Source organism: Triticum aestivum, chromosome 1B (assembly GCF_018294505.1).
Source record: "Triticum aestivum cultivar Chinese Spring chromosome 1B, IWGSC CS RefSeq v2.1, whole genome shotgun sequence".
Taxonomy (NCBI): Eukaryota; Viridiplantae; Streptophyta; class Magnoliopsida; order Poales; family Poaceae; genus Triticum; species Triticum aestivum.
Genome location: NC_057795.1, coordinates 67,138,833 through 67,151,338, shown reverse-complemented (window position 1 = coordinate 67,151,338; position 12,506 = coordinate 67,138,833). Strand labels below are relative to the sequence as shown.

The following is a 12,506-nucleotide window of genomic DNA, read 5'->3' as shown; positions in this document are numbered from 1 at the left end:
CACAAAAAAAAGCTACTGGTCAGACACGTTTATGGGACTAATCACGCAACATTTTTTGCCCGGACCCGTATTTTGACAGTTATTATGCGAGTCGAGGCATTATACTAGGTCTTTTTTTTGCATAGTAATACATGTCTCATTAATAACATAAAGATTCAGTTACAGGCCACGTAAACATAGATATTACAGGACTGAATAGATAGGATAATCCTATGCAAAAAACCAACGTCAGGCCCTCTTCACTAAAGAAAAGGAGACAGATCACCTCTTCACCCGAGTTCGACGCGGCTCCATCGCTGATCTGCAGCTTTACCGACCTCCAAAGTAGTTTGTCTGAAGCAAAACCATTGCCGTTGAAAGAATCAGACCGGGGCAACGTGTCCCCGGACACGCCATCGAACTCCAGAACTGACACCCCCGCACGGCTACGGCGTCGGAGGAGGAAATCAGAACTGTCAGCCTCCAACCACAAACCCAACACAAGATGCACCATCTTCCAGCTGTCACTTGCGTAGACAAGCGTCTGCGCGTACTCCTGGACGACAAAACCTCCCTTCTCCACCATGACGTCGGAGATAACGCCGCAGCAACGGGGACAGAGCAGAAGGAGAGACACAACGGCGTTATCGACGGTGAGTGAAGTTGAGGCAGATTTATCCGTTCGGGTGCCGCTCCCATCACCCCAACGGCGCACCACGACCTACAAATCCAAACCCTAACTACAGAGCGGAGAAACGGGGTCCCCTTCCTCCTGCTGCTGGAGCAGCGGCCGGAGAGAGAGGGGGCCAGCGCCCTCGCCGGTGGAGATCGGTGGAAAAGGATCGCCTGCCTAGTCGCCTCGCTCGTGGTGGCGGCGGCTAGGGTAGGGAAACGCTGCGTTCCGCCCCGCGCGAGTTTACTCTGAAAAACTTCACATTATACTAGGTCTGCTGGAGAACACCTGGCGGAGGTACGTATACTCAACAAATTCTTCAAAATCATCACTTTTCCTAGTGGAGGCGGAGTCGGAAGTCCGATGCCAGCCATGCGGTGGGCTTTCGTTGTCTTGACGGAGACGGACCCAGAACTCAGTCGCCGCATATATAAATGCAAGAGAAGTCTTTCCTCCCAATCCACTGATAAAATTACGCGCACAGACGCAGACTCGGGAGATTCGAGGCGAGGATACGAAGAGAGCGAGAGATCGGCGATGGCAGCGGCGATTCGGCAGGCGGCTAGGAGGTTGGCTGGCTTTGTTCTCCAGCGAACGAAAACGGAGGTGCCAAGGAGGCTCATCCACGGCGGTCCGCCGGCAGCAGCCCCCTCTTCCCTCCGGCATACCTCCTCCGGTGTTGAGGTACCGAAAATCACGATTCTATCGTTTATTTCATCGATTGCTGATTGATTCGCTACTGTGCTCTGCGAATAACATGATTAGGGATCTAGCATTCCACGCCTCGCTATACCGTAGGTCTCGTAATCAAATCCTTTTCCAAACGGCAAGATGGGGATTGCTTACCCTAGGATGGTCAACACTAGCTAGTTCCAAATTATTTTGTAAATCTTAGTCTTGCCATAAGTAAGCATGATTCGAGAATGAAATATCTTTTGCAAATATTGACACATGACACTGTTTGGTTTTTACTTTTTAGGCATCCCTACAAGCACATTCCAGATCAACTATAGCTATGTAGGCTTGCATCAATGAATATGTTGGTAGTTATTGTATCTAAACGCTCATATATTTCTTTATAGAGGGAGTATAATTTGTAAAGGAAATAACAGTGCCATAAATTTCTTAGTGAAATAAACTATTTTTGTTTGTATGGCCAGCTTCCTTCTGCGAAATCTGCTTTAGGGCAAGATGGGAAGGCTTCTGCTTTGAGGGAAATCAAGAAGAAGAGAGAAGAGTTGTTCGATCTGATTGCTGACACAGAAAGGCGATACGACACTCGGCTTACCAAGGAAGGCTGTCAAAACACACGCATGCTCCAGCAGCTTGCGGTTCAAATCGAGCCTAGACCCAATGACCCCTTGTGGTATCTACTCAGAGCATATGCTATCCTTTTCATGTTCCTTTTTCCTTGGAATAATTTGTTAACAAATTTTATTACATCTCTGAACTTGCAGGCGGTCGAAACGGTTTTCGAAGAGACTCAATGATTTTCTGGGGTTAGCCGGGGCTGTTATATCATCCTATATGCTTACGCGTAAGTGGCTTCACTTGGACCAAGAGGCAGATCCAAAAGGGCAGAAGAGCTAACTAGCAAAAATGGCTTCAGTTGGAGAATGAGGCAGAAGATCTAACTAGCTGCCTGGGAATCGAAGTGTAATTTCACTAGTCTAGAAATGCTCCAGGATGAAGTTACTAGTGCTCTTTTTGGGCATTATTTAGCTTTTGTACCAGCAACTGTAAAAAATAGCTCTGCATTTTTATATGGTTTTGGCTTCAGTTTCCTTGACCTTATGTGCGATCACTGTTTATGGCAAACTGTTTTTGCGTTCGCTTTGGTATCAATACTGTGTTCAGTGGTTGTATGAGTTGCTCTGCTGGTTACGTGAGCACTAACTCCGGTGGACTGCGTTTTGCGGAACGTCATATGGGGCGGCCCAAAAAAATGCCCACGCAGATCCTGCAAACAAGGCCCGGCCCGTAAATTTTTTACAAGCGACCCGTAAACTGACCGTGTTTCCAGTATATATGCGGGCGCGGGAAGATCTTAGGGTTTTTATCCTGCATTCCTCGCATGCCTTTCCACCACAAACTTCCCTCCAACGGCTAGAAATCGCCTCCCCTCTGACAACGATTTTCGTCGACTCCGGCCACCACATCTCTCCGGCGACGGCGACCGCGGGTGCAAGGCATGGCGGCGGCGAAGGTTTCGGTCGACATGCTTGGGTGTGAAGGGGCTTCCGTCGGGCGTGGCGGGTTCGCCGGCCGCAAGAGTTCCAATGACGACGAGGCCGGCAGCTCCTCCTTCCGCCCACCCGTGACAGATGCGCAAAGGGAGGCTGGCATCTCCTCCCTACGCCTTCCCGTGACGGATGCGCAAAGGGAGGCGGCGCGCATCTGCAGCGCGAAGTCCCGCGGTGCTGGGTTGCGCGCGTGGGCGAGTTTCCGGCGCCTCGGGTCTTCGACCCGGCCCTCCGGCGGCTCCGGGCGGCCGAGACCGCGTGTTGGCAGGCGAGGAGGCCGTCGTGGCCGGGAGATAATTGCATCTATAGTCCTCGTAGTTACAGGCGACGTCCAACAGGTCCTGGAACTTGTGTATTGCTTCAATACGGTCCTGGTACATGAAAATATGTGATCAATACTGTTGGGGATATAACTACTGAGTGTAAACCGCCCAGGAGGGGCCGGTGAACCCTCAACTATATTGAAGCCCATGAAGACCAAGAAGATGGCGCTTTACTGATAAAGCTTAGAGGCCCAGAGCCCAAAGGCGGATTAGGGCCCATATTGGTAAACCGCCATAGTTGTATAACTTGTATTGTAAATTAGGGAGGCAGAGACCGAGTCGGACACTTGTATGAGCCGGCCTCGGGACTCTGTAAACCGGCCGGGCGTCAACCTGTGTATATATAGGGACGACCCGACGACGGTTTAGGGACAAGAAATAACAACTCAAAAGCCAGGCATAGCGTGTTGGCTCCCTGGCAATCGAAACCCCAATAATCCCATCACAACTAGACGTAGGCTTTTACCTTCATCGGAAGGGGCCGAACTAGTATAAAACTCTCGTGTCCTTTGTCCGGTTTAACCCCTTTAAGCTAACCCGTCGCGATGGCTCCACGACTAAGTCCTTTCACGAGGACATCTGACGCGTTAATTCCACGACAGTTGGCGCCCACCGTGGGGCTATCGCACGATGGTTTCGAGTTCTTGAAGGGCAGCTTTGAAGGACTCAAAGGGTACGCGGTTGGCCGGATGACCAAGAGTCGTCGCGGCAAGCTCTACATAGACGATGCAGGTTGGGGCCCCAACGCCGGCTCAATCGAGTACGGGTACCGGGTCCCCTTCGGAGGAATTCACGTCTTCATCGGCAAGATCGGCGAACCGGGCCCTGAGCCGGACATCTGCACCGACCTCGTCGAGACGGCTCAGCGTGCGAGTCCCGCCCGGATTCAACCTTCCATGAAGTGTGGGTTCGTAGGATGTGTCCATGGGATCGGATCTAAACCGGTGTCCGAAGGTGAGACAACCGTTTATTCCGATGGCGAGTCATCCACCGGTGAAACCGAGTCCCTGTACCAAGTTCAAGACGGCTTGTTCGAAGGGTATTCCGATGGCACTAGTATTCCGGAATTTCTTGGACCGCCAAACCGAGTCGCAATCTTCATGGCCGGTACACAGCCAACCTTGCAAAACTCCACTGTAGCGGCATTGGGTTCCGGATCAGCAGCCGGGGCAGGAGGCCCCGCGCGCCGGCCGGCTCAAGTTCTGTCTAGTTTGTTGGATGCCTGGACGATGTTATTGGCCACAGCAGTTACCCCGGAGACTCAAGATCGGCATAATGCGGAGGTCACTAAGCTGCGGGATCAGATAACACAGGCCAAGGAGGACTTGGCGGCGGAGGAAACCAGGATAGCTGAGGAACGGGCCGCTTTGGATGCCCAGTCATAGAGGATTCAGGCCGAAAAATTATCGACTTTTGCTAGATTAGAACGCCTCGAATGACGTATTGAGGAGGAGACATCAGTCTCGCTTACCAGTGGATTATAATGCAATGAATCTCCTCAGTACGCCAGGAGCGGGAACTAGTAACCCGGGGCAGTAAACCGGACTACCGTGCCAAGGACCAGAGCGCCGGATCAACATCAGGTGATGGGTCCACCTCGACGAACAGACAACCCGCCGCAATACACAACACCCCCGCCAGGTCACTTCTCCACGCCTTTGGACAACATGATAGCTGCAGCATCCGGCTAGCGGCAATTCCGATGGAGGGTGAGTCGCTAGCAGCAATTGAGACGCGGCGGGCCAGGGATCTTCTTCAGACTGCTATGGTGCAGCAGCAGGCTTATTCATACAGCCGAGACAGAATTCACTCGACCCCCCGTCCAAGCAAAAGTTATAGCAGGCACATAGATGAGCCAGAGGTGTCCAACAGTGCGCGGCGCAATAATGCCCCTCAAGGGCCCAATCTGGCGCGCGGTGAGGTAAATGCTCAGGACGTGGTGGATAATGGCAGAGTACGAAGGGAGGCCGCTTTAGCAGCACAATACGCGAGTCATCATCAACCCGCCCCGGTTCAACCAACAGCGTCGGTAGACCGAGGCACCGGGCTGGCCTTCAGCTCCTGGGGAGTATCGTGTCTCATTCCGGCTCTCTGTAATGTGCGATTGCCCAAGGATTTCAAGGGTCCACGTAAGGTGCCTAATTACACTGCCGATCAACCTCCCGAGGCGTGGGTGGAAAGTTATGAGATGGCGATGGAGATGCTAGATGTAGATGAAGCGGCGTGTGCGAAATACTTTACCATGATGTTGGAAGGGACAGCCCGCACTTGGTTGAAAAACCTGCCCGCCAACTCGATCGAGTCATGGGACCAATTGAAGGCCCGGTTTATAGCAAACTTCAAGAATACATGCAAACAACCTATGTCCATTGTGGATCTGGATGCCTGTGTTAAAGGAGAGAACGAGTCAACAACTCATTGGGTGCGCCGGGTTTTAGAAGTCTTGCAGTCGTCAGACCGGATTAATGCTGGCCAAGCAATCATAACATTGGAGCGTAATTGCCGGTTTAAGTCACTGAAGATGAAGTTGGGACGGCTCAAGCGCCACTGCAATGACATGGGAACCCTTATGGCAGCTTTGGTTAAATATGCCGATTCTGATAATACTAAGGATCCCGATTCTGATGAGGAGAAACCGGAGAAGGGAAAGAAGAACGGCGGTGCAAAGGGACAACACCACAACCAAGGGAGCCATGGGAATAATGGTAAGCGCAAAGCAGATAATTCAGATTTTGTGGCCAACACCAATATGCAGCGTCGTAAAGGTAAACCGCCCCAACGCGGTGGAGGTATGAATCTAGAGCGTCTGTTAAACCAGCCCTTCCCAAAGCACGGGACCAAGGAGGTTCCAGCAATGCATCTTTGGAAGGATTGTTTCATTATGAAGGAGTTCAAAAACTCTGATCTCTTCCAGTATGATCAGGGTCCGTCGGGCGGTTCAGGTCCAGGTTTTCATGGTGGCGGCGGTTCAAACTCTGGATTTCAGAATCATCAGGGTAACCAGAACAACCAAAGTGGCAATAACCAACAGAATAATCAGGGGAATCAGCAGCAATCAGGTTTTCAGAGTCACCCAAAGCAGTTGAACGGCGGGCAGTATCATGTGTTCACTACTAGCTTGTGCAAGCGCGATCAGAAGCTTCACAAGAGGGCAGTTAATGCTGTTGAACCGGCAGTGCCATGTTACTTGCGATGGTCCGAGCAGCCCATTGTGTGGAGCGGAGAGGATCAACCGCCCGGGGTTGATAATCCGGGTCATATGGCTTTAGTGGTGGCACCTCAGGTGGGAGGTTATAAATTCACCAAGGTGCTGATGGATAGAGGGAGCAGTATCAACATCCTGTATTATGAAACCTTTCGTCGCATGGGGTTGACAGACAAGAGTCTTAAACCGTCAAACACTGTTTTTCATGGTGTAGTACCAGGTAAATCGGCATATCCTATTGGCAAGATAGCTTTGGAGGTTGTGTTTGGTGATGAGCACGACTCCAGGTCTGAAACATTGACCTTTGAAGTGGTGAAAATCCAGAGCCCATATCATGCACTGTTTGGACGGCCGGCTTACGCGAAGTTCATGGCGAGGCCCTGCTATATTTATTTGCAGCTCAAAATGCCGGGTCATAAGGGGACCATCACAGTTCACGGAAGTCGTAAGATCGCTTTGTATTGCGAGGAGGGTGATGCGGCCTATGCTGAGTCGCCACAGAGGAGTTGAAGTTCTACAAATACAATGTTGATCCGGCAGACATGACCCCTCTGAAGAAGCCCACCACTGAGCATGACCCGACCCTGAAGTTCAAACCGGCTGACGAGACTAAACTTGTTGATTTTGTTCCTGTCGATTCATCCAAACAGTTTAGCATCAGCACCAATCTGGATCCGAAATAGGAAAGCGCGCTCATCGAGTTCATCCATGAGAACCGGGACATTTTTGCATGGAAGCCTTCTGACATGCCAGGTGTATCGAGGGAACTCGCTGAGCACACTCTCAATATTGATCCCAATTTTAAACCGGTCAAGCAGTTTCTTTGCCGCTTTAACAAGGAAAGATGCAAGGCCATTGGTGAGGAGGTAGCCCGGCTGTTGGCTGCTGGGTTTATCATCGAAGTGTTTCACCCTGAGTGGTTGGCTAATCCGGTGCTAGTCCTTAAGAAAAACACCACTTGGCGCATGTGTGTGGACTACACAGATTTGAACAAGGCTTGTCCGGCAGATCTTTTCGCTCTCCCGTGTATTGATCAGATCATTGATGCGACGGAGGGTTGTGAGCGTTTGAGTTTCTTGGATGCTTATTCAGGTTATCATCAGATCAAAATGGCAGTTAAGGACCAGGAGAAGACAACCTTCATCACTCCCTTTGGAGCCTTCTGCTATGTTTCTATGCCCTTTGGGCTCAAGAGTGCCCAGGCAACTTATCAGCGTTGTGTGCAGAATTGTCTTCACACTCAGATTGGGCGCAATGTTCATGCATATGTGGATGACATTGTAGTAAAATCCAGGAAGATGGAGACATTGATAGATGATCTCAAGGATACCTTTGACAATCTTCGGGTTTATAAGATGATGCTTAATCCGGACAAGTGTGTTTTTGGTGTTCTGGCAGGCAAGCTTTTAGCCTTTCTGGTGTCGAACAGAGGCGTTGAAGCTAATCTGGAAAAGATCAAGGCGATTACATCTTTGGCTAAACCGACATGTATTAATGATGCTCAACGTCTAGCAAGTCGAATTGCAGCCCTAAGCCGGTTTATTAGCCACTTGGGAGAGAAGGCGATCCCTCTATCTTAGATGTTAAGAAAACAGACACTTTTGTCTGGAGTGATGCGGCTGATGCGGCGTTTGAAGACTTGAAGCGGCAGTTGGCTGAACCGCCGGTCCTTGCTGCTCCGGTTGACAAGGAGCCCTTGTTGTTGTACGTGGCTGCTAATGCCCATGCTGTTAGTGTGGCAATTGTGGTTGAGCGCAAGGAGGCTGGGAAGGAATATCCGGTTCAACGGCCGATTTACTATATCAGTGAAGTGCTTATCGAGTCAAAGCAACGATATCCGCATTGGCAGAAGCTGGTATATGGGGTTTTTTATGGCAAGTCGAAAGCTCAAACAATACTTTCAAGGCCATCCCATCACAGTGGTCAGTTCTGCTCCTTTGGGTAATATAATTCAGAATAGGGAGGCAACTGGCTGGTTGCAAAGTGGGCAATTGAGCTTGGTCCACATGGGTTGAAGTATATGCCTCGGACAGCCATCAAATCTCAGGCGCTTGTTGACTTCATCAATGATTGGACCGAGTTACATGCACCAGAGGACAAACCGGATAACACATACTGGACTATTCACTTTGATGGATCCATGCAATTGCAGGGCTCGGGGGCTGGAGTTGTCCTTACTTCCCCTCGAGGTGATAAAATTTGTTATGTTCTCCGCTTAATGTTTCCTTGTACTAACAATGCAGCTGAGTACGAGGCGTTACTGCATGGTCTCCGTGTGGCCAAGGAAATGAATTTAAGCCGGGTATGAGGCTATGGAGATTCTGATCTGGTGGCCCAGCAAGTTTATGGCACTTGGGATTCTAAGGATCCACTCATGGCAGCTTATAGACACGAGGTGGATATTGTGGCGGGTCACTTCAAAGGTTATCAGGTTGAGCACATTGACCGGCGCAAAAACGAAGCAGCAGATGCTTTAAGCCGGCTGGGATCTCAGCGTAAACCGGTACCACCCAATACCTTTTTAGATATTTTGCATAACCCGTCTGTTAAGTTGCCTACAGAGGAGGATTTAGCTGTTCCTGATCCGGAGGCCCAATTGGTAGCCGCTTTACATGTAATTCCGGATTGGACGGTTCCATATTTGGCGTATATGAACCGGGGCAAGCTACTAGATGATGAGGTTCTAGCCAGGCAGATAGTCCGGCGATCAAAGTCCATGGTTATTCACAATGGCGAGTTACACCACTGCAGTGTTTCAGGCGTATTCCAGCGTTGTGTTTCTCCTGAAGAAGGCCAAGAGATTCTACGTGAAATCCATGAAGGGGATTGTGGTCACCACGCCGGTTCAAAGTCCCTGGTGGATAAAGCTTTTCGTCATGGGTTCTATTGGTTGACAGCTCATGCTGATGCTGAGGATCTGGTAAAGCGGTGTGACGCTTGTCAGAAGTTTTCTCGCCGAGCTCATGTTCCGGCTCAAGAGCTACGGATGATTCCCATCACTTGGCCGTTTGCTACTTGGGGGCTTGATATGGTGGGACCTTTTAAGCGATCCAAGGATAAGAAGACCCACCTGTTGGTGGCGGTTGACAAGTTCACCAAATGGGTTGAAGCAGAGGCCGTAAGCACGTGTGACGCGGCTACGACGGTTCAATTTATCAAAAAGATCATCTTCCGCTTTGGCTTTACACACAACATCATCACGGATAATGGCACAAACCTTTCCAAAGGTGAGATGGAGGACTTCTGTCAGAGAGAGCACATCCGGCTTGATATAGCATCCGTGGTTCACCCCCAATCTAATGGTCAAGCTGAGAGAGCTAATCAAGAAATTTTGAAGGGTATCAAGCCCCGGCTTATGGTTCCTTTAAAGCGGACGCCGGGTTGTTGGGTGGAAGAATTACCTTATGTGTTATGGAGCATCAACACGACCCCCAACAGATCAACGGGTTACACACCTTTCTTCATGGTTTACGGGGCAGAGGCGGTGCTCCCAAGTGATATTCGTCATGATTCGCCCCGGGTTGCTAATTATGTTGAAGCGGACAATGAGCAAGCACGCCAGGAGGCGTTGGACCTGTTAGATGAGAAGCGGGACATGGCTTTGGCTCGTTCGGCGCTTTATCAGCAAGACCTGTGGCGTTATCACAGCCGCCGGGTTAAAACAAGAACCTTTCAAGAAGGCCACTTAGTGCTCCGGCTCATCCAGGATCAGACCGATATGCACAAGTTATCCCCACCTTGGGAATGGCCCTTTGTGGTCGGCAAGAATCTGCACAACGGATCATACTACCTCATTGACGTTCGAGACAACTCACGCAGTTCTGAGGAGGAGACCCGGCGGCCGTGGAACATAGCTCTCCTTCGGCCTTACTACACTTGAGCCATAGGCTTCTCTTATGTACATATTTTGATAATGTATGTATTATGATCAATATAATAAACCAGCATCATTGCTATAAGCAGGGTCTCTGCCGTTTTCCTCAAATATCTTTTGGTTACATGGGGGCTTCAGCTGACAAAGCGGAGTACTACCTGTTAAACCGGCTATCATGCCACAATACAGCTTGGGAGCTTCACACCCAAGGGGCCAAAGAGAGTCTGGATGCTATCCACAGCTCAAACATAGGCACCCATTGAGCACAGCTCGCAAAAATTACTTGGGGGCTCTTTGTGCACTGCAACAAAGAGTTTGAAAGGACCCTTGTAATATGCTATCAAGCACGGCTTGGAAGCCTGGTTTATTCACCTAAAACCCTGGGTTAACCTGCCTTCATCAAGTAAGCCACTCCTATCCAGGTAATCCTGGCATGACCCGCCGAACGTTTGACAAGTCAATCATATAAAAGACCCTGAACTTGTCAAAGTTAAAACGACGATTAGTTAGTTGGAGGTCCATCTTAAAAGGCTTTGCAAAATGGTTTAACTCAGCGGCCTGGCAGCCCATGAAAAGCCTCAAATTTGGGCCTGGTAGCCCTTGAAAAGCCTCGACTACATGGTTTTTATTTTCTTTTTGCCAAGTTTTTACCCTTTTATAAAGTTTATGTTGAACCGGCGTCTATTGACCCGGTATGGCTTTTCAGTCATCATAATAACCCGGTGTTTGTTAACCCGACTTGGCTTTCAGCTACAAGTTGTCAGAGCGTTTTATTATCAAACCGGTGTTTAATAACCCGGACTGGCTTTCACTACATGTCACCAGCAGGATCATCCGGTGTTTATCACAACCCGATATGGCTTATCATATTCACCCTTACTACAATCCAAGTTGGTAAACCAACTAAGTGATTTAATATCACAAGTATGATCTATTTCATATTTTGATTCAGATTTGGTAATTAACCGGGCTTTGTATTAGGCATTATGACCCGTCCAGCGGTAAACCGCCCGCACAATTCTTTTTATGCAGACATAAGGATCGCATGAAATTATCAAAGTGTATAAGCAAACACAACAAATATCATGGCAGATCAAACAAAGTCATGTATCAGTGCCACAGATCAAAGTATTTTAACTAGCCTATTAAAAGGCGCTTTGAGGCCCAAAATAATGATTGTTTTTCACACAGAACACAGTCTGTGAAAATCAAGCCTATTGCTGGATTTAGACTCGTCGCCAGGTCGACATGAGGTTGATGGATCCTTAGGCGTCGGTTCAACCTCCTCCTCCCCACCCAGTGGCTAGAAGTCAACGGTGGTCCAGTCAATTCGGGTTAAAGCTTGAAAGACAGCCTCTTCACTTATAAGATTGGACGGTTCAACGTCAGGGGCATAAGTGTGCTTACGAATTGGCAGAATAAGATTCTGCACTTCTTTCACAGCAGTGTCAACTCGATGGTTGTTGGCATCATAGAAGGACCGATGAGCAGTCAAGTTCACCTCTTCAGCCAATTAACTTGCTACTGGACGCATCTCCTTGCACTACTAGGGAAAAGCCTATACACAGAATCTTAGCAGCAGCGCGGCTCAAAAAGGAGCGCTGCTGCTAATTAGTAGTAGCGTGTGTGCTGGAAACTCGCTGCTGATAAATTTTTAGCAGTAGCGCGCTCTGCGTAAACCGCGCTGCTACAAATATCCACCGGCGGTGTTCACCGAGCTCCATTTAGCAGTAGCGTCGTGGCCTGAACCGCGCTACTGCTACAGATGTAGTAGTAGCGCGCTTTTACTGGGATCGCTGCTACTACATTTCAAATTGCCAATTTTTTTGTCACTGTTAGCAGTAGCGCCGTTGCCCAAAGCGCGCTGCTGCTAATTATTTAGCAGCAGCGCGTTTCTCCTCCCGCGCTACTGCTAACCCGCACCAACCCACCACCTTTCCCCACCCGTGCCTCCCCTCCCCCTCCTCTCTTCCCTTCCCCCTACCTCCCCCACATGCTCCCACTCTCACTCTTCTTCTTCCTCAATACTTCTCCCCCATTACTCTTTCTCTTCTATCCACCTTTCTCTCTCTTCATTACTCCTACCTAACTACACCACCTCCATTAATGCATCTCCTTTCTCTTTTTCCTTTCCCCTCCACTAGTTGAAGTTGTCTCCTCCCAAATTAGGTAGCTAGGTAGATGTAGGATTTAGTTAAGTGACCTATTT

General features: G+C 49.5%; 1 protein-coding gene across 2 annotated transcripts; it reads left to right on the top strand.

Annotated features, from left to right (window-relative positions):
• The first annotated feature begins 274 nt into the window (after positions 1-274).
• Positions 275-2,431, top strand: LOC123086903 (uncharacterized). 2 transcript variants are annotated; one of them, XM_044508734.1, is made up of 4 exons: positions 275-949; positions 1,137-1,336; positions 1,813-2,018; positions 2,110-2,431. In XM_044508734.1, the coding sequence occupies exons 2-4, from the start codon at positions 1,190-1,192 to the stop codon at positions 2,240-2,242; spliced, it is 486 nt and encodes a 161-aa protein (XP_044364669.1). In that variant the 5' UTR covers positions 275-949; positions 1,137-1,189; the 3' UTR covers positions 2,243-2,431. The 2 variants fall into 2 exon arrangements, with proteins under 2 accessions (XP_044364669.1, XP_044364677.1); XM_044508742.1 differs by lacking the exon at positions 275-949 and having other exon boundaries at positions 1,123-1,336.
• The last annotated feature ends 10,075 nt before the right edge of the window (positions 2,432-12,506 follow it).